The following is a 22,485-nucleotide window of genomic DNA, read 5'->3' as shown; positions in this document are numbered from 1 at the left end:
AACTGTACACAGTACTCCAGATGTGGCCTTACCAAAGTTTTGTACAGCTGCATCATCACCTCACGGCTCTTAAATTCAATCCCTCTGTTAAGAACGCGAGCACACCATAGGCCTTCTTCACAGCTCTATCCACTTGAGTGGCAACTTTCAAAGATGTATGAACATAGACCCCAAGGTCTCTCTGCTCCTCCACAATGCCAAGAACTCTACGTTAACCCTGTATTCCGCATTCATATTTGTCCTTCCAAAATGGACAACCTCACACTTTTCAGGGTTAAACTCCATCTGCCACTTCTCAGCCCAGCTCTGCATCCTATCTATGTCTCTTTGCAGCCGACAACAGCCCTCCTTACTATCCACAACTCACCAATCTTCGTATCGTCTGCAAATTTACTGACCCACCCTTCAACTCCCTCATCCAAGTCATTAATGAAAATCACAAACCGCAGAGGACCCAGAACTGATCCCTGTGGTACACCACTGGTAACTGGGATCCAGGCTGAATATTTGCCATCCACCACCACTCTCTGACTTCTATCGGTTAGCCAGTTCGTTATCCAACTGGCCAAATTTCCCACTACCCCATGCCTCCTTACTTTCTGCATAAGCCTACCATGGGGAACTTTATCAAATGCCTTACTAAAATCTATGTACACTACATCCACTGCTTTACCTTCATCCACATGCTTGGTCACGTCCTCAAAGAATTCAATAAGATTTGTAAGCAAGACCTACCCCTCACAAATCCGCGCTGACTATCCCTAATCAAGCAGTGTCTTTCCAGATGCTCAGAAATCTTGTGTCCTTGTAGATGGTGGTCAGGCTTGGTGGGGGGGGGTCAGGAGGTGAGTTACTCTCCGCAGGATTCCCAGCCCTCTGACCCGTTCGGAAGTGGTGGGAGAGTTTGGAGTGTTTCACTTGAGTCCTGGTGGCAGGCCAGGCGCTAAACAGATGCGGGCCTTAATTGGCGGCTGTCTGGACGTGTTGACTTGCGTGGAGCTGTTCACGGCTGACGTTACTGTCGTGGTTTAATCTCGGCCCTTGCCGACATCAGCGGTGACGGCAGGCATGAAAGTATGCGGAGTAAGGACCTATCCCTGTAGCGTGCTGGTCGTACATGTTCTGTTTATCTTGGTGATTCCGGAGATTAAGATGGAATAAGTCAGCTCAAGTGCGGGTGTAGCTCAGCAATAACTGGAATGTCCTCGTTTTCCCCTCTGTCCATGTTCTGTTCAATTCCTCCACGCTTCTCTGTCCCCCCCCCCCCCCTCCATTTGGCTTCCCCCATCTTTTCCCGCCTCCCGAAATCCGCTCCCTCAACCATGCCCCCCCCCCCCCCTCCGGGGCCTGGGGATCTGCCTCCGCGGGGCGAGACGTCATGCCCGCCTGCCTTGCGCCACCCTCGCCCGCCCGCAGTGAACACCTCCCGCCACTTACCTGTGCCGTCGCACCATCCAGCCTCGCCCCTACCTCCACCTCCTCGCCTCCACCTCCCCTCCTCCCCCCCCCCCCCCCCCCCCCCCTCCCGAAGGAGCATCTCAATCCCGATGGTGTGGTCAAAATACCCACTGCCTCTGCACGTTACCTGTTTTCTGTGGGACACTCTGGGACCTCAAAGCCTCTTCGCCTGCCTTCCGATCTCTGCTGAGAGAGTTTCAGCGGCGTTGGACAGGCCGCGTTTGCCGACCTGGCCTCCAGGGGCAGGCGGCTGACAGTGGGGGGGGACCCCGGAGGGACAGGCATGGAGGAGCGTGGAGATCGCCTAGGCTCGCGTGGGAGGGGGGGGGGGGGGGGGGATGGAGGAGATTGTGTGAGGCGGGGGAGGTGGGCCAGGCCACGGAGGGAGAGTGAGCCACCTCTACATTTGCTTCTGTTCTCCCTGCAGGTTGGCGTCTTGTAAATACTGTTATTTGTATATACTGTAAATGATGACATCGGTGGGCGCCAGTCGAGCCCGGGGTAACTGGGACCAGGCACAGGCACAGAATCAGACACAGCAGAAGCAGCGACCACAGGTAACCATTTTTTTTCACAGTGGAGTGGTGCCGGGTACCACTAGAGTAGCTTGTGTGGCCTTTTAGCCTCCGATCCCGTCTCACTCTGGGCCTAGCCCGCCATTGCAGGAAGACCATGTTCCGTCACTGTGTTGCAGACTTTTAAAATGACCACTGATTTCGAGCTGATCCTCCCCCCCCCCGACCCAGAATGTACAAGCACGTTCCCACCGACCAACTTATCCGACGGAGCAATTGAGCTCTGACTGTCCCCGCACCTGCGAGTCCAAGTCTGTCGGTGGCCGAGCAGCGGAGTAATACTGGGCCAAGTGCCGAGGAATGGGATTGGGGTGGTTAAGTGGGTTGTGTTTGACACGGCGCACCGTCGGACCTTTTCTGTGCTGAAGGACCCGAAGACTCTGGCCGAGGGGGTGACCCGATCGAGGCCGTTAACATTCCTGAAGAGGGTTTCAAAGAGACGGTTTTTCATGCTCGACTTTCCATGTCCCATCGATTGTTTTCGGTTCCAGTAACCCTTTTTTTAACTCCTTTTCCGGAATAAATTAGTCTTTTGAAATGCCTGCCTCCTGTCTGTGTGACTAAGGGTTTTTGTTTTCTCTCTCGCTCTCTCTGGAGGCCACAGCGGAACAGATACGGATAGCGCAGATGATTTCAGACCACAATGACGCTGACTTTGAAGAGAAAGTGAAGCAGGTCAGTATTGCGCGCAAAGGAAATGCTCCGGGGGGTGGGGAGGGGGGGTGGCGGTGCCCGCCGGACACACAACACCGACCGGCGACTCCGAGCCGGTGTGTCCCAAGGGTCTTGCCCGACGGAGCAATTGAGCTCTGACTGTCCCCGGACCTGCGAGTCCAAGTCTGTCGGTGGCCGAGCAGCGGAATTATACACGGCCCTGCACCGTGGCCCCGGCAGGGGGGCTGGTCGGCAGGAGGCTGCCGGCACTCCCCTCGGATCAACTGTGAGCAGCTCCGACCCCACCAGGCAAGCCCCCCCCCTTGCACATGTGAGCGTCAAGAATGGGGGGGAGGGGGGGGGGGTTTATTCTCGACGCGGGATATCGAACACCTGGGGTTTTCTCCTTCCCCGACTGGGTCGCCACCTTCGTGGAGCCCACTGTTTCACGGTAACCGAGCCGATTGCAGGATGGGGGGGGGGGGGGGGTCGCCGAGGGAGATTCGGAGCCGGGGGGGGATTCACTCGTTACTCGGTTACCTGGAGCGACTGGAGACGCCGAGATTAGTCTTGTGGGGTAGAGAGAAAGAGGAGGATGAGGTAACGAGGCAACTGAATTGAGGTGCGCCAAATGCTGAGGGATTCTAATAAGAGATGCCTCACAGCGCCGGGGACCCGATTCGATTCCGGCCTTGGGGTGACTGTCTTGAGTGTGGAGTCTGCACGTTCTCCCCGTGTCTGCGTGGATTTCCTCCGGGTGCTCCGGTTTCCTCCCCAGTCCAAAGATGTGCGGGTTAGGTGGATTGGCCGTGCTAAATTGTCCCTTAGTGTCCAAAGATGTGCGGGTTAGGTGGATTGGCCGTGCTAAATTGTCCCCTTAGTGTCCAAAGATGTGCAGTTAGGTGGATTGGCCGTGCTAAATTGTCCCTTAGTGTCCAAAGATGTGTGGGTTAGGTGGATTGGCCGTGCTAAATTGCCCCTTAGTGTGCAAAGATGTGCAGGTTAGGTGGATTGGCCGTGCTAAATTGTCCCTTAGTGTCCAAAGATGTGCAGGTTAGGTGGATTGGCCGTGCTAAATTGTCCCTTAGTGTCCAAAGATGTGCAGGTTAGGTGGATTGGCCGTGCTAAATTGTCCCTTAGTGACCAAAGATGTGCAGGTTAGGTGGATTGGCCGTGCTAAATTGTCCCTTAGTGTCCAAAGATGTGCAGGTTAGGTGGATTGGCTGCGCTAAATTGTCCCTTAGTGTCCAAAGATGTGTGGGTTCGGTGGATTGGCCGTGCTAAATTGTCCTTAGTGTCCAAAGATGTGTGGGTTCGGTGGATTGGCCGTGCTAAATTGTCCCTTAGTGTCCAAAGATGTGCAGGTTAGGTGGATTGGCCGTGCTAAATTGTCCCTTAGTGACCAAAGATGTGTGGGTTATGTGGATGGGCCGTGCTAAATTGTCCCTTAGTGTCCAAAGATGTGCGGGTTCGGTGGATTGGCCGTGCTAAATTGTCCCTTAGCGTCCAAAGATGTGCCGATTAGGTGGATTGGCCGTGCTAAATTGCCCCTTAGTGTCCAAAGATGTGCAGGTTAGGTGAGGGTTATGGAGATAGGACTGGGCTCGGCTGGTGGGGGGGGGGGGGGGGGTTGCTCTTACAGAGGGTCGATGCACACCCGATGGGCCCGAATGGCCGCCTCCTGCGCCGTAGGGATTCTGTGGGTCTATCGGAAATGGATTGTTTTTCGCGAGCACGATACGAAACGTGCCAATTTGATAACTTTGAAGGGGGGGGGAGAGAGAGAGAGAGGGAGTGAGTGGATTGAATTTGAAGTCGGGACAGCACGAAGGCGATGGGCCGGATGGCCGCCTGCGCTGGAGCGGGTGACCGTCGGCAAATGAGAATCTCGATCCCCGCGGCGGTGTGGGTTTCCCCGCGCGGAATGAGGTGTTGACCTCGAGATTGTCGCCGCCGTTAACTCTTTTGGCGCCCACACTCGGGCTCCGGAGAGGGGGAGGGGGGGGGGGGGGGGAGAAGAGAAGGGGGGGATGAGGTTCATTCTGGGGCCGATTTAGCGCACTGGGCTAAATCGCTGGCTTTGAAAGCAGACCGAGGCAGGCCAGTTCAATTCCCGTACCAGCCTCCCGAACAGGCGGCGGAAATGTGGCGACGAGGGGCTTTTCGCAGTAACTTCATTTGAAGCCCACTTGTGACCGTGAGCGGGTTTCATTCGTGTGCCCTAACTCAGCGACTTCTGTTCCACAGCTGATTGACATTACAGGCAAGAACCAGGATGAATGCATGATTGCTTTGCATGACTGCAACGGCGACATCAACCGGGCCATCAATGTCCTTCTGGAAGGAAACCCTGACACGGTATTGTATTACGCCTTAACGCGGGGGGGGGGGGGGGGTACGCGACTCGGGGAATCGCCGACCCCCTCGTGTGTGTGTGTGTGTGCGCACGCGCGTTCTTTCGTTGAGTCTGCCAGCGCGCGCACACCAAACAGCCACCCAGTTTTAGGCTTGTGATAACCCTCCCGTGACCCGCGGGCATACCCCAATTGACTTCCCGGTGGAAGAGGAGCTCCCCCCCCCCCCCCCCCCCCCCCCCCCCCCCCCCCCCCGGGTGGTTGGAGGCCTATCAGCTGAGGCTGGTGGAGCTCGCCTCGCGAGAAGCTGGGACTGGCCTGAACGGTAACCCCCGTTTGGATCTGCAAGCTCCATTTGTCGTCGAATTGAACTTCTTTGGATTTGCCTCCTGAGGCCTTCCGCGAAGCCTTAGTTCTTGGGGAGGCGATGGGAAGTGGTAATGTCACAGGGACCCGGGATGGTGGGGTGGCTGGATCGATTGCTTGCAAGACGCTTTCCGGTTCACTAATGTCCCCTTTCGGGAGAGAAATCCTTACCCCGGTCTGGCCTACAGATGACTGCTGACCCTCGCCCAGCCCACAGCTGAGGTCGACTCTTAATTGCCCCTCTCAATGGCCTGAGCGAGGCGCTCAATTCAAGGGGGCAATTAGGGATGGTCAAACAGGCTGGGCCCTCCCCCAGCGACGCCCCCACATCCTCTGAAGGAATTGAAAAAAATAAAGTGGGCCGAGTCTCCTTGCCCTCTCCCTGGAGACCGATCCCCCTCATCCGCAGGGTTCACCCTGTTGAATTTCCGCACCCCCTTTTAGGCCCTTCCTTGGGTTAGAGGAATCTCCCTCTGGTGGGGGCGGGGGGGGGTGTTGATGGGGGCGTTGCCACCTTGCGATCGACCTTGGGGTCAGCCTGTGGGTGTGATTCTGTTTTTTGGTTTATTTATTTTCCTTTTTTGCGCAGGACTCCTGGGAAATGGTCGGCAGGAAAAAGAGTTTGGCGGGACCGAAGGAGACCGGCCTGGCGGAGGGAAGCGAGGAGAGCAAGGAAATGCGGGACAGAGACCGGGAGTTCAGCCGAAGGCGCGTGGGCGGAGGCAGGAGAGGAAGGGGAACGAGCCGGGGCAGGGAGTGTAAGTGTGGCGTCGGCGCGTGCGGAAGCTGCCCCCTCCCCCGCCCGCGCCCCACCACCTTGGCCCGCCGCGGAGACGCCCCTCCAGCCTGCGTCGGTATTTACACTCCGCGCGAGATCCATCCAGCGTCGTCTCCGCTTCCCTTGCCTTTTCATGTGCTTATCCAACCTCCCCCTTTTAAAACTTTGGAGTAATTAAGGAGCAGTTTAGCGCGGCCAATTCACCTACCCTGCACATCTTTTGGGTTGTGGGGGCGAAACCCACGCAGACACGGGGAGAATGTGCAAACTCCACACGGACAGTGACCCGGGGCCGGGATCGAACCTGGGACCCCGGCGCCGTGAGGCAGCAGTGCTAACCACTGCGCTGCCATGCTGCCCCCCCCTTTAACGCACCTCTGCTGCTCACCTCCACCGAGTGCCACGTCCTCCCCAAAGGAAGCCTCCCAAATTCCCAATTGGATTCGCGAGTGGCTGAGCGCCTGCGCGCCCGCACAAACGCACGCCGCCGCGGTTCGAATCCCACGCCAGTCCTCCGCATCCACCGTGACAAACCCGTCCGCATCGCATGGGCTCTGCCGCAGCAGAGAAAGGCCGGCTACGCGTTCCGGCGGCACGACGCTCCGCCGTCACGCCGATCGCTATGTTGCCAGAGGTACCACTACGCCCTTGCCTCTGGTTGGCCAGATGGACATCAAGGAACGATCTTGAATTTATATAGCGCCTCTCCCGATCCAGCCGCCAACTAAATATTTCCCACGTGGGGGGGGGGGGGGGGGGGGGGGGCGCACGGTGGTGCAGTGGTCAGCACTGCTGCCTCACGGCGCCGGGGACCCAGGTTCGATCCCGGCCCCGGGGCACTGCCTGTGTGGAGTTTGCACATTCTCCCCGTGTCTGCGTGGGTCTCGCCCTCCACACAACCCAAAGATGCGCATTGACCGCGCTAAATTGCCCCGTCGTTGGAAATGGAAAGAATACTCTAAATCTATTTTAAAAATAAATGGACAAATATTCCCGGAGTGTCGGACAGATGGAGCCACCAAGCGGAAGAGGGCCGAACCCATCACGGCCTTCCCTCCAATTTCCCGCCCCCACCCATATCCCCGGGCCACCTTGTCGACTTTGAAACAAAACCCATCTAGCTCTGCTTTGAATGCAACCCACGGCCTCCGCCACTCTCTTGGGGTGGGGGGGGGGGGGAGATTAACCTCCGTCTTCAATGGGAGACCCCCCCCCCTCATTTTGAAACGTGCCCCCCTTCTCGTTCTAGGTCTCCCCACCTCCCACGAGGGGTGGGGGGGGGCGGTAGGGGGGAAGACATCCTCTCTGCGTCCACCCTAATCCAGACACCAAGGGTGTAATGCTCTAGGGTCCCGGCTTCGAATCCCACCGGGGCAGACGATGACATTTGAATTCAATATAAATCTGGAATTCGGCGATGAGCATTGCCGATTTGTGATTTTAAACCCACCTGGTTCACTGATGTCCTTCACGGGGAGGGGAAATCTGCTGCCCTTACCCCGGTCTGGCCTACATGGGACTCCAGACCCCACACACCGATGGAAAGAACTGATGTTCTTTCATCAGCACGGCGCAGCACGGTAGCATGGTGGATAGCACAATTGCTTCACAGCTCCAGGGTCCCAGGTTCGATTCCGGCTTGGGTCACTGTCTGTGCGGAGTCTGCACATCCTCCCCCGTGTGTGCGTGGCTTTCCTCCGGGTGCTCCGGTTTCCTCCCACAGTCCAAAGATGTGCAGGTTAGGTGGATTGGCCAGGATAAATTGCCCTTAGTTACCAAAATTGCCTTAGTGTTGGGTGGGGTTACTGGGTTATGGGGATAGGGTGGAGGTGTTGACCTTGGGTAGGGTGCTCTTTCCAAGAGCCGGTGCAGACTCGATGGGCCAAATGGCCTCCTTCTGCCCTGTAAATTCTATGATAATCTATGATGTGTTATGTACTCTGGGATAACACGGGCTGCAACTAGAGGCAGCTTGAACCAAAAGATACTCCAGACCTTGAAGTTCGTTCAGTCTGATTTATTGAACCAGTAGCACAGTTCTCTTGAGTTTGACTCTCTGCTAACCGAAGTGTGGTTACTCTGTCTGACTGAACCAGACTAGCTCTTAGCCACGTGCTGGAGGTGTGATACTGTACCTACACCCTGACTCACTCTGTAGATGTTCATCAGTGGAAAGAGGCGGAGTGCGAGTGCCTCGTGCCTTTTATAGTGAGATACCACCCCTGAGTGTCCTGCCTGCTCATTGGACATGTCCTGTTCGCTGTATTTATAAGCTGCCTGTCGGTATATCATTATCTGCATATCAGGGCAAGGAATAGGCCCTTCGGCCCTCCAAGCCTGCGCTGACCAACCTCCTGTATCCTTCTATACCCCGTCGGTTCATTTGCCTAGCCAGATAACTTTTTTTTTAATAAATATTTTATTGAAAATTTTTGGTCAACCAACACAGTACATTGTGCATCCTTTACACAACATTATAACAATACAGATAACAATGACCTTTTTTATATAAACAAAAAACAAAAAATAAATAAATATTAAATAACAAAAATGAAAACTAGCCCTAATTGGCAACTGCCTTGTCACAGGCTACACCCCCCCCCCCCAAATCCTGGGCCGCTGCTGCTGCCTTCTTTTTTCCCCCATCTATCTTTCCGCAAGATATTCGACGAACGGTTGCCACCGCCTGGTGAACCCTTGAGCCGACCCCCTTAGGACGAACTTAATCCGCTCTAGCTTTATGAACCCCGCCATGTCATTTATCCAGGTCTCCACCCCTGGGGGCTTAGCTTCTTTCCACATTAGCAATATCCTGCGCCGGGCTACTAGGGACGCAAAGGCCAAAACATCGGCCTCTCTCGCCTCCTGCACTCCCGGCTCTTGTGCAACCCCAAATATAGCCAACCCCCAGCTTGGTTCGACCCGGACTCCTACTACTTTCGAAAGCACCTTTGTCACCCCCATCCAAAACCCCTGTAGTGCCGGGCATGACCAAAACATATGGGTATGATTCGCTGGGCTTCTCGAGCACCTCGCACACCTATCCTCCACCCCAAAAAATTTACTGAGCCGTGTTCCAGTCATATGTGCCCTGTGTAATACCTTAAACTGAATCAGGCTTAGCCTGGCACACGAGGACGACGAGTTTACCCTGTTTAGGGCATCTGCCCACAGCCCCTCCTCGATCTCCTCCCCTAGCTCTTCTTCCCATTTCCCTTTTAGTTCATCCACCATAGTCTCCCCTTCGTCCCTCATTTCCCTATATATATCCGACACCTTACCATCCCCCACCCATTTCTTTGAGATGACTCTGTCCTGCACCTCTTGTGTCGGGAGCTGCGGGAATTCCCTCACCTGTTGCCTCGCAAAAGCCCTCAATTGCATGTACCTGAATGCATTCCCTTGGGGCAACCCATATTTCTCGGTCAGCGCTCCCAGACTTGCGAACTTCCCGTCCACAAATAGATCTTTCAGTTGCGTTATTCCTGCTCTTTGCCACATTCCATATCCCCCATCCATTCCCCCCGGGGCAAACCTATGGTTGTTTCTTATCGGGGACCCCCCCAATGCTCCGGTCTTTCCCCTATGTCGTCTCCACTGTCCCCAAATCTTCAGTGTAGCTACCACCACCGGGCTCGTGGTGTAGTTCCTCGGTGAGAACGGCAATGGGGCTGTCACCATAGCCTGCAGGCTGGTCCCCCTACAGGACGCCCTCTCTAATCTCTTCCACGCCGCTCCTTCCTCCTCTCCCATCCACTTACTCACCATTGAAATATTAGCGGCAGTCACAATGTTGGGGGTATACTACAGGCCTCCCAACAGCCAGCGGGAGATAGAGGAGCAGATAGGTAGACAGATTTTGGAAAAGAGTAAAAACAACAGGGTTGTGGTGATGGGAGACTTCAACTTCCCCAATATTGACTGGGACTCACTTAGTGCCAGGGGCTTAGACGGGGCGGAGTTTGTAAGGAGCATCCAGGAGGGCTTCTTAAAACAATATGTAGACAGTCCAACTAGGGAAGGGGCGGTACTGGACCTGGTATTGGGGAATGAGCCCGGCCAGGTGGTAGATGTTTCAGTAGGGGAGCATTTCGGTAACAGTGACCACAATTCAGTAAGTTTTAAAGTACTGGTGGACAAGGATAAGAGTGGTCCGAGGATGAATGTGCTAAATTGGGGGAAGGCTAATTATGACAATATTAGGTGGGAACTGAAGAACATAGATTGGGGGCGGATGTTTGAGGGCAAATCAACATCTGACATGTGGGAGGCTTTCAAGTGTCAGTTGAAGGGAATACAGGACAGGCATGTTCCTGTGAGGAAGAAAGATAAATACGGCAATTTTCGGGAACCTTGGATGACGAGTGATATTGTAGGCCTCGTCAAAAAGAAAAAGGAGGCATTTGTCAGGGCTAAAAGGCTGGGAACAGACGAAGCCTGTGTGGCATATAAGGAAAGTAGGAAGGAACTTAAGCAAGGAGTCAGGAGGGCTAGAAGGGGTCATGAAAAGTCATTGGCAAATAGGGTTAAGGAAAATCCCAAGGCTTTTTACACGTACATAAAAAGCAAGAGGGTAGCCAGGGAAAGGGTTGGCCCACTGAAGGATAGGCAAGGGAATCTATGTGTGGAGCCAGAGGAAATGGGCGAGGTACTAAATGAATACTTTGCATCAGTATTCACCAAAGAGAAGGAATTGGTAGATGTTGAGTCTGGAGAAGGGGGTGTAGACAGCCTGGGTCACATTGTGATCCAAAAAGACGAGGTGTTGGGTGTCTTAAAAAATATTAAGGTAGATAAGTCCCCAGGGCCTGATGGGATCTACCCCAGAATACTGAAGGAGGCTGGAGAGGAAATTGCTGAGGCCTTGACAGAAATCTTTGGATCCTCGCTGTCTTCAGGGGATGTCCCGGAGGACTGGAGAATAGCCAATGTTGTTCCTCTGTTTAAGAAGGGTAGCAAGGATAATCCCGGGAACTACAGGCCGGTGAGCCTTACTTCAGTGGTAGGGAAATTACTGGAGAGAATTCTTCGAGACAGGATCTACTCCCATTTGGAAGCAAATGGACGTATTAGTGAGAGGCAGCACGGTTTTGTGAAGGGGAGGTCGTGTCTCACTAACTTGATAGAGTTTTTCGAGGAGGTCACTAAGATGATTGATGCAGGTAGGGCAGTGGATGTTGTCTACATGGACTTCAGTAAGGCCTTTGACAAGGTCCCTCATGGTAGACTAGTACAAAAGGTGAAGTCACACGGGATCAGGGGTGAGCTGGCAAGGTGGATTCAGAACTGGCTAGGCCATAGAAGGCAGAGGGTAGCAATGGAGGGATGCTTTTCTAATTGGAGGGCTGTGACCAGTGGTGTTCCACAGGGATCAGTGCTGGGACCTTTGCTGTTTGTAGTATATATAAATGATTTGGAGGAAAATGTAACTGGTCTGATTAGTAAGTTTGCAGACGACACAATGGTTGGTGGAATTGCGGATAGCGATGAGGACTGTCAGAGGATACAGCAGGATTTAGATTGTTTGGAGACTTGGGCGGAGAGATGGCAGATGGAGTTTAATCCGGACAAATGTGAGGTAATGCATTTTGGAAGGTCTAATACAGGTAGGGAATATACAGTGAATGGTAGAACCCTCGAGTATTGACAGTCAGAGAGATCTTGGTGTACAGGTCCACAGGTCACTGAAAGGGGCAACACAGGTGGAGAAGGTAGTCAAGAAGGCATACGGCATGCTTGCCTTCATTGGCCGGGGCATTGAGTATAAGAATTGGCAAGTCATGTTGCAGCTGTGTAGAACCTTAGTTAGGCCACACTTGGAGTCTAGTGTTCAATTCTGGACGCCACACTACCAGAAGGATGTGGAGGCTTTAGAGAGGGTGCAGAAGAGATTTACCAGGATGTTGCCTGGTATGGAGGGCATTAGCTATGAGGAGCGGTTGAATAAACTCGGTTTGTTCTCACTGGAACGACGGGTGCCTGGAACTCGCTACCGGAGGAGGTAGTGGAAGCAGGGACGATAGGGACATTTAAGGGGCATCTTGACAAATATATGAATAGGATGGGAATAGAAGGATACGGACCCAGGAAGTGTAGAAGATTGTAGTTTAGTCGGGCAGTATGGTCGGCGCGGGCTTGGAGGGCCGAAGGGCCTGTTCCTGTGCTGTACATTTCTTTGTTCTTTGTTTGTTCTTTGACCACCATCTTAACCGCCTGCACCCTCCCTGCCATTGACAGTGCTACCATATCCCATCTCTTGAAATCTTCCTCCATCTGTTCCACCAACCGCGTTAAATTTAGCCTGTGCAATGTGCCCCAATTCTTAGCTATCTGGATCCCCAGGTAACGAAAGTCTCTTGTTACCTTCCTCAACGGTAGGTCTTCTATTTCTCTGCTCTGCTCCCCTGGATGCACCACAAACAGCTCACTCTTCCCCATGTTCAATTTATACCCTGAAAAATCCCCAAACTCCCCAAGTATCCGCATTATTTCTGGCATCCCCTCCGCCGGATCTGCCACATATAGTAGCAAATCATCCGCATATGAAGATACCCGGTGTTCTTCTCCTCCCCTAAGTATTCCCCTCCATCTCTTGGAACCTCTCAGCGCTATCGCCAGGGGCTCAATCGCCAGTGCAAACAGTAATGGGGACAGAGGACATCCCTGCCTTGTCCCTCTATGGAGCCGAAAATATGCCGATCCCCGTCCATTCGTGACCACACTCTCCACTGGGGCCCTATACAATAGCTGCACCCATCTAACATACCCCTCTCCAAAACCAAATCTCCTCAACACCTCCCACAAATAATCCCATTCCACTCTATCAAATGCTTTCTCGGCATCCATCGCCACTACTATCTCCGTTTCCCCCTCTGGTGGGGCCATCATCATTACCCCTAACAACCTCCGTATATTCGTGTTCAGCTGTCTCCCCTTCACAAACCCAGTTTGGTCCTCGTGAACCACCCCCGGGACACATTCCTCTATTCTCATTGCCATTACCTTGGCCAGGACCTTGGCATCCACATTTAGGAGGGAAATTGGTCTGTAGGACCCGCATTGTAGCGGGTCCTTTTCCTGCTTTAAGAGAAGCGATATCGTTGCTTCAGACATAGTCGGGGGCAGTTGTCCCCTTTCCTTTGCCTCGTTAAAGGTCCTCGTCAGTACCGGGGCGAACAAGTCCAAATATTTTCTGTAAAATTCAACTGGGAATCCGTCCGGTCCCGGGGCCTTTCCCGTCTGCATGTTCCTAATTCCTTTCACCACTTCTTCTACCTTGATCTGTGCTCCCAGTCCCACCCTTTCCTGCTCTTTCACCTTGGGAATTTCCAGCCGATCCAAAAAGTCCATCATTCTCTCCCTCCCATCCGGGGGTTGAGCTTCATATAATTTTTTATAAAATGTCTTGAACACTTCATTCACTCTCTCCGCTCCCCGCTCCATCTCTCCTTCCTCATCCCTCACTCCCCCTATTTCCCTCGCTGCTCCCCTTTTCCTCAATTGGTGTGCCAGCAATCTGCTCGCCTTCTCCCCATATTCATATTGTACACCCTGCGCCTTCCTCCATTGTGCCTCTGCAGTGCCTGTAGTCAGCAAGTCAAATTCCACATGCAGCCTTTGCCTTTCCCTGTACAATCCCTCCTCCGGTGCTTCCGCATATTGTCTGTCCACCCTCAAAAGTTCTTGCAGCAACCGCTCCCGTTCCTTACTCTCCTGCTTCCCTTTATGTGCCCTTATTGATATCAGCTCCCCCCTAACCACCGCCTTCAACGCCTCCCAGACCACTCCCACCTGAACCTCCCCATTGTCATTGAGTTCCAAGTACTTTTCAATACATCCCCTCACCCTTAGGCACACCCCCTCATCCGCCATTAGTCCCATGTCCATTCTCCAGGGTGGGCGCCCTCCTGTTTCCTCCCCTATCTCCAAGTCTACCCAGTGTGGGGCATGATCCGAAATGGCTATAGCCGTATATTCCGTTCCCCTCACCTTCGGGATCAATGCCCTACCCAACACAAAAAAGTCTATGCGCGAATAGACTTTATGGACATAGGAGAAAAACGAGAACTCCTTACTCCTAGGTCTACTGAATCTCCACGGGTCCACACCTCTCATCTGCTCCATAAAATCCTTAAGCACCTTGGCTGCTGCCGGCCTCCTACCAGTCCTGGACTTCGACCTATCCAGCCCTGGTTCCAACACCGTGTTAAAGTCTCCCCCCATTATCAGCTTTCCCGTCTCTAGGTCCGGGATGTGTCCTAGCATTCGCCTCATAAAGTTGGCATCATCCCAGTTCGGGGCATACACGTTTACCAAAACCACCATCTCTCCCTGTAATTTGCCACTCACCATCACGTATCTGCCCCCGTTATCCGCCACTATAGTCTTTGCCTCGAACATTACCCGCTTCCCCACTAATATAGCCACCCCCCTGTTTTTTGCATCCAGCCCCGAATGGAACACCTGCCCCACCCATCCTTTGCGCAGCCTAACCTGGTCTATCAGTTTCAGGTGCGTTTCCTGTAACATAACCACATCTGCTTGAAGTTTCTTAAGGTGTGCGAGTACTCGTGCCCTCTTTATCGGCCCGTTGAGCCCTCTCACGTTCCACGTGATCAGCCGAGTTGGGGGGCTTCCCCCCCCCCCCCCTTGCCGGTTAGCCATCATCTTTTTCCAGCTTCTCACCCAGTTCCCACGCAGCTGTATCTCCCCCAGGCGGTGCCCCCCCCGCCCATCCTCTCCCGTACCCACTCCCCCCTTTCCCCAGCAGCAGCAACCCAGTAATTCCCCCCTCCCACCCCCCCCCCCCGCTAGCGTAATTACTCCCCCCATGTTGCTCCCAGAAGTCAGCAAACTCTGGCTGACCTCGGCTTCCCCCCGTGACCACGGCTCGCACCGTGCGACGCCCCTCCTTCCTGCTTCTCTATTCCCGCCATAATTATCATAGCGCGGGAACCAAGCCCGCGCTTCTCCCTCGGCCCCGCCTCCCATGGCCAACGCCCCATCTCCTCTCCCTCCCCACCTCCCCCCATCACCACCTGTGGGAGAAAGAAAAGTTACCATACCGCAGGATTAGAACATAAAACCCCTCTTCGCCCCCCACATTCGCTCCACCACTTTGTCCAAACCTTCTTTTTCATAATCCACTCATTCCAGTTTTTCTTCTACAATAAAAGTCCACGCTTCATCCGCCGTCTCAAAGTAGTGGTGCCTCCCTTGATATGTGACCCACAGTCTTGCCGGTTGCAGCATTCCAAATTTTATCTTCCTTTTATGAAGTACCGCCTTGGCCCGATTAAAGCTCGCCCTCCTTCTCGCCACCTCCGCACTCCAGTCTTGATAAACGCGGATCACCGCGTTCTCCCATTTACTGCACCGAGTTTTCTTCGCCCATCTAAGGACCATTTCTCTATCCTTAAAACGGAGGAATCTCACCACTATGCTCTGGGAGTTTCTCCTGCTCTCGATCCTCGCACCATAACTCGGTACGCTCCTTCCACCTCCAACGGACCCGTCGGGGCCTCCGCTCCCATTAACGAGTGCAGCATCGTGCTCACATATGCCCCGACGTCCGCCCCCTCCACACCTTCAGGAAGGCCAAGAATCCTCAGGTTGTTCCTCCTTGCGTTGTTTTCCAGTGCCTCCAACCTCTCCACACATCGTTTCTGATGTGCCTCCTGTATCTCCGACTTCACCACCAGGCCCTGTATATCGTTCTCATTCTCGGCTGCTTTCGCCTTCACGACCCGAAGCTCCTGCTCCTGGGTCTTTTGTTCCTCCTTTAGCCCTTCGATCGCCTGTAGTATCGGGGCCAACAACTCTTTCTTCATTTCCTTTTTTATCTCCTCCACGCAGCATTTCAAGAACTCTTGTTGTTCAGGGCCCCATATGAAACTGCCACCTTCCGACGCCATCTTGGTTTCTGCTTGCCTTCCTTGCCGCTGTTCTAAAGGATCCGCTGCAATCCGGCCACTTTCCCCTCCTTTTTCCATCCGTGTCCAGGGGGAACACCCTTCTGGTTTACCGCACGGTGTTTTTAGCCGTTAAAATTGCCGTTGGGGCTCCTATCGAGAGCCCAAAAGTCCGTTCCTCCGGGAGCTGCTGAAACGTGCGACTCAGCTGGTCATCGCCGCACCCGGAAGTCCAGCCAGATAACTCTTAAAGGTCACTAACGTATCTGCCTCAACTACCTCACTTGGCAGCGCATTCCAGGCCACCACCACCCTCTGTGCGCAAAACCTCCCCCGCACGTCTCCACTGAACCTATCCCCCCTCACCTCAAGCTTGTGCCCACTTGTTTCATAGATTCATAGAACTTACAGTGCAGAAGGAGGCCATTCGACCCATCGAGTCTGCACCGGCTCTTGGAAAGATCACCCTACCCCATCCCAACCCCTCCACCCTATCCCCATAACCCAGTTACCCCACTCAACCAACACTAAGGGCAATCTTGGACACTAAGGACAATTTAGCGCGGCCAATCCCCCTAACCTGCACATCTTTGGACTGTGGGAGGAAACCGGAGCACCCGGAGGAAACCCACGCGCACACGGGGAGGACGTGCAGACTCCGCACAGACGGTGACCCAGCCGGGAATCGAACCTGAGACCCTGGAGCTGTGAAGCAATTGCGCTAACCACTGTGCTACCGTGCTGCCCCAACTTGTAATTGTCATTTCCGCCCTGGGGAAAAGGCCTCCAACTGTTCACCCTATCTATACCCCTCATAATTCTACAAACGTCTATCAGGTCGCCCCTCAGCCCCCGTCTCACTAGGGAGAACAATCCCAGTTTATTCAATCTCTCCTCATAGCTAATACCCTCCATGCCAGGCAACATCCTGGTAAACCTTTTCAGCACTCTCTCCAAAGCCTCAATGTCCTTCTGGTAGTGCAGTGACCAGAATTGCGCACAGTATTCCAAATGTGGCCTCACCAACGTTCTATATAACTTACATAATTTTCGAGCTTTTATACTCGATATCCCGTCCTACGAAGGCAAGCATGCCACGTGCTACCTTTACCACCATTTCCACCTGCGCTGCCATTTTTAAGTGTTATGGGCCAGGGTTTAGAGAGAACCCCAAAGTGTGTCATGGAGTTCCCCTGATCCACAACTTTTACTGGATTGTGGTCTGGGGAGCACACAGCTCACTCTACAGGTGTGGGACAGCAGAAATGGAAAAGTATTTTTTAAATGCCAGCACGGTAGCATAGTGGTTAGCACAATTGCTTCACAGCTCCAGGGTCCTGGGTTCGATTCCCGGCTTGGGTCAATGACTGTGCGGAGTCTGCACGTCCTCCCCGTGTGTGCGTGGGTTTCCTCCGGGTGCTCCGGTTTCCTCCCACAGTCCAAAGATGTGCAGGTTAGGTGGTTTGGCCAATGATAAATTGCCCTTCGTGTCCAAAAGTGCCCTTAGTGTTGGGTGGGGTTACTGGGTTATGGGGAATAGGGTGGAAGTGTGGGTTTGGGTAGGGTGCTCTTTCCAAGAGCCGGTGCAGACTCAATGGGCCGAATGGCCTCCTGCACTAAATTCTATATATAAATAAAAGCAAAACAATGTTTATTCTATGAACTCAAGTTAACCTTTTTCAAACATAGTGAACATCTTAGCAACCATCAATTCAAATACACCCCCCAAAGAATACAACACTAAGTAATGCTTAATAACTTCCCAAACAACATCCAGAAGACAGAATAAACACCTTTCAACAGAAGCACATTAGGTTTACATTCACTACTGAGAACATTTATAATTCTGAATTCACCAAATTATCCAGAGATAGTCTTTTGATGGCAGAGAGAACAGCAGTGCACCTGCTCTGTCTGGCTTCAGCTCCAACACTGAAAACGAAACTAAAACACACCCTGCAGCAAACGGCCTTAAACAAAAGTAAAAAGCTGACAGAGAGCCCAGCTCCACCCACTCTCTGACATCACTGCAGTAGTAAACACCCATTTCTTAAAGGTACTCTCACATGACATAAGGATCTGTGGACCTGCACGCCCAGATCTCTGTGCCTCTATGCTCCTGACAGTTCTGCCATTTATTTTATAGCTCCCACCTGAATTGGATGTACCAAAATGCATCACCTCGCAATAACTCTTAACCCCCCCCCCCCCCACCCCGGCAACAAATTTTTAAAAATCCCTCCCTCGGAATTTTATTTGTTTCAGTAAGCTCGCCTCCCGAGCTTCTCTAATCCCAACGGGTACAGGCCCCAACCTGTCCTAATCAGATAAACACACCCCCCCCCCCCCCCCAAACGTCATCCCAGGAATCGTCCCTTCTCCGATCTGCTCCTGACGCCAGTGTATCCCTCCTTTTAAAGAAGGAGACGTTTTTAATTTTTCTGTTGCCGGCTCGCAGCCGTTGATAATTCAATTGGTTCTCCCTGATTCTCAGTCCGGGGCCAAGAGAACGGATTGGACGGAGCAAAGAGCAGCGGGACCTTCGGCAGGGCCTCCGAGCGAGGCAGGCGGGGGCGTGGCCGAGGCAGAGGTAAGCAGCTTTCGGGCGTGCCGTTCGTCGTGGGAGTGTCCCTTTCAGAAATGTTTTGTCTTAGCACATGGCTTCAGTGATGCCGTTGTGTGGGCGGAGCTGGGCTGTGGCACTGAGTTTTTTTAACTTTCGTTTTCCCCATTTGGAAGACTAGATTCCGACAGAGCAGTCTTGTCCTCTCTCTCTCTCTCTCTCCCTCTGCATTTTAAGAGGTGTTTCCACATTACTTGATAACTTGAAAAGAAATAATTGTTTTCTGGACGAAATTCAAAGCTGCTGTTTTGGGGAGGACACGAGGGGGCATCCAAACCAGGTCCTGAGTGCCATGTGCGGGGCCACACCTTTGAAAGGGGTTTGCTGGTTTATGGGATCTTGTTATTAAATTGGAACAGTTAAGGGGGAAATTTATTAAGGGTTATATATACAGTGCTGTGGCTGTGTGGGGTATTTACGTTTGTAGTTCTTAAAAATGCTTACTGTGAGGGTTTATAAAAATGTTAACTAAATTCGTACACCCCCCCCCCCCCCCCCCCCCCTCCCCACCCGACTAATCGAGCCTGTAGCTTTGTGATTACATCACTGGATTATTGCTCCAGGGGCCCCGGTTAATTCTCCAGAGACAAGAGTTCAAATCCCAGCCGGGAAGGACAGCTGGGGTGAAACGGTCGCCTCAACATTCGCGACACTACCATTGATTGGCGTGTTTATAAATAAAAGGCCATCTAGGTTGGTGGGGGAGATACTCGGTGGACAGGAGGTATGCGGAGTCCCCCCGAGGAGGGGCTCCTAAAGGCGCGCCGGGGCCTGCAGGCGGAATTTGACTTTCTTACCACGGGGAAAGCCAGCGTCTCAGTTGAGGAAGTTACAAGGATCAGTGTACAAGTATGGGGAGAAGGCAAGTAGGATGCTGGCGCACCAACTACGGAAGAGAGAGGCGGCCAGGGAAATTGGGGACGGGGGGGTGGGGGGGGGGGGGTAACACGGTCCTGAGCTCGGAAAGGATCAATGAGGTCTTCAAGGATTTCGAGGGGAGGGAAGGGATGAAGCAATTCTTGGATCAACTGAGGTTTCTGAAGGTGGAGGAGGAGCTAGTTGAGGGATTAGGGACGCCGATTGAGTTGGAGGAGTTGGTTAAAGGTTTGGAGGGTATGCAGTCGGGCAAGGCCCCGGGACCGGACGGATATCCTGTAGAATTCTATGGGAAATTCTCAGAGCTGTTGAGCCCGCTATTGTTGAGGACCTTCAACAAGGCTAAGGAAAGGGGAACCCTTCCCCCGACGATGTCGCAGGCCTTGATCTCGCTCACCCTTAAACGAGATAAGGACCCGCTGCAATGTGGCTCCTACAGGCCGATATCGCTCCTTAATGTAGACGCCAAACTGTTGGCCAAGATCCTGGCCACTAGAATTGAGGACTGTGTCCCGGGGGTGATTAATGAGGACCAGGCGGGGTTTGTCAAGGGCAGGCAGCTGAACACGAATGTACGGAGGCTCCTGAACGTGATCATGATGCCCTCGGAGGGAGGGGATGCAGAGGCGGTGGCTGCAATGGATGCGGAAAAAGCCTTCGATTGTGTGGAGTGGAGTACCTGTGGGAAGTGTTAGGCAGATTTGGATTTGGCGAGGAATTCGTAGGGTGGGTCAAATTACTGTATCAGGCCCCCGTTGCGAGTGTGTCCACGAACCGACTGCGGTCGGAGTACTTTAGGCTGCATCGAGGAACGAGGCAGGGGTGCCCCCCCTGCTGTTTGCCCTGGCGATCGAGCCGTTGGCCATGGCGCTGAGGATGTCTAGAAACTGGAGGGGCTGGTTCGGGGAGGGGGAGGAGCATCGTGTCTCACTGTACGCGGATGACCTCCTGTATATTTCAGATCCGGTGGAGGGGATGGGGTAGGTCATGCAGATCCTAAAAGATTTCGTGGATTTCTCGGGGTATAAGTTGAATGTCGGGAAAAGCGAGCTTTTTGCGATCCATGCACGGGGCCAGGAAAAGAGACTGGGAGAGCTCCCGCTCAAGATGGTGGAGAGGAGCTTTCGCTACTTGGGCATACGGGTGGCTAAGAGTTGGGATGCCCTGCACAAGCTCAACCTAACACGGCTAGTGGATCAGATGGAGGGGGACTTTAAGAGGTGGGACATGCTCCCGTTTTCCCTGGCGGGCAGGGTGCGGTCCGTGAACGATGACGGTCCCGCCCAGCTTCTTGATCGTCTTCCAATGCCTTCCCATCCTCATCCCCAAGCCCTTCTTCAAGCGGGTGAACAGGATTATCACGGGAGTTGGGTGGGCAAACAAGACCGCGAGTTAAAAGACTGTTCTTAGAGCGTAGTTGGGGGGGCGGGGGGGGGGGGAAAGAGAGAGAGAGAGAGGGGGGGGCTGGCGCTGCCGAACCTCTGCAGCTATTATTGGGCAGCTATTATTATTCGTAAATGGATAGTAGAGGGGGGGGGGTGGTGGTGGAGGCGGCGTCTTGCAGGGATACAAACAACAGCAACAAAATCGCTTATTGTCACAAGTAGGCTTCAAATTAAGTTACTGTGAAAAGCCCCTAGTCGCCACATTCCGGCGCCTGTTCGGGGAGGCTGGTACGGGATTTGAACCGTGCTGCTGGCCTGCCTTGGTCTGCTTTCAAAGCCAGCGATTTAGCCCAGTGTGCTAAACCAGCCCCAGGATACTAGCTTGGGGGCATTGATAACGGCACCACTGCCGCTCTCCGCCGGCACGGTACACCACAAGCCCGGTGGTGATGGCGACACTGAGGATCTGGGGGCAGTGGAGAAGGCACAGGGGGGGCCTGTGTCACTCCCCCAAGTGTGGAGACTTGGGTCAGTGACATGGCTGGGTTTCTTAGTTTGGAGAAGATAAAGTTTGCCTTGCGAGGGTCTGTGCAGGGGTTCTCCAGGTGGTGGCAACCGTTCAGTAAAATCTAGAATAAAAACAAGTTTTTTTTTTTAAAAGACCACCTGGTTCACTTTATATTGTCATGGGAGTGTCCCTTTTGTTATGGGCCAGGATTTAGAGAACCCCAAAGTGTATCATGGAGTTCACCTGACCCACAACTTTTGCTAGATTGTGGTGCGGGGAGCGCACGGCCCACTCTCCAGGTGTGGGACAGCAGAAATGGACAAGTATTTTTAAAGCAAAACAATGTTTATTCTATGAACTCAAGTTAACCTTTTTAAAACATAGTGAACATCTTAGCAACCATCAATTCAAATACAACCCCCAAAGACTACAACACTAAGTAATCCTTTAAGCTTTCCTTTTAACATCCATACGACTTAAAACACCTTTCAACAGAGGCACATCAGGTTAAAGTCACTGCTGAGAACATGTAGAATTCTGAATTCACCAAATGATCAAGAGATAGTCTTTTGATGGCAGAGAGAACAGCAGTACACCTGCTCTCTGGCTTCAGCTCCCACACTGAAAACAAAACTACCCCTGCAGCCTGCTCAAAAACAAAAGTAAAAAGCTGAGATACAGCCCAGCTCCATCCGCTCTCTGACATCACTGCAGTAGTGAACACTCATTTCTTAAAGGTATTCTCGCTACCGATATTTATATACACACCCATTTATAAACACCCATTTCTTAAAAGGTACTCTCACATGACACTTTAAGAAACGGTTTTGTCTTATCACATGGCTTCAGTGATGTCATTGTGGGGGTGGAGCTGGGCTTTGGCTCTTGAGTTTTTTCTTTCGTTTTGCACATTTGGCTGCTGGTTTGGTTAAAAAGGGGTTTTTGGTTTGTGGGATCTTGTTACTGAATTGGAACAGTTAAGGGGGGATTTATTAAG

General features: G+C 53.0%; 1 protein-coding gene across 1 annotated transcript in view; it reads left to right on the top strand.

Annotated features, from left to right (window-relative positions):
* The first annotated feature begins 1,877 nt into the window (after positions 1 to 1,877).
* The window catches only part of LOC140402868 (ubiquitin-associated protein 2-like), a 20,891-nt gene continuing 283 nt past the window's right edge, over positions 1,878 to 22,485 (top strand). Inside the window, exons 1-5 of the mRNA XM_072490492.1 lie at positions 1,878 to 2,015; positions 2,631 to 2,708; positions 4,935 to 5,045; positions 5,997 to 6,165; positions 18,591 to 18,686. Coding sequence (XP_072346593.1) covers positions 1,926 to 2,015; positions 2,631 to 2,708; positions 4,935 to 5,045; positions 5,997 to 6,165; positions 18,591 to 18,686 — 544 coding nt within the window. The 5' untranslated portion in view covers positions 1,878 to 1,925. The remainder of the gene's footprint in view (positions 2,016 to 2,630; positions 2,709 to 4,934; positions 5,046 to 5,996; positions 6,166 to 18,590; positions 18,687 to 22,485) is intronic.

Source organism: Scyliorhinus torazame, chromosome 26, assembly GCF_047496885.1.
Source record: "Scyliorhinus torazame isolate Kashiwa2021f chromosome 26, sScyTor2.1, whole genome shotgun sequence".
Classification (NCBI taxonomy): Eukaryota; Metazoa; Chordata; class Chondrichthyes; order Carcharhiniformes; family Scyliorhinidae; genus Scyliorhinus; species Scyliorhinus torazame.
This window is presented reverse-complemented; position numbering and strand designations above follow the sequence as displayed.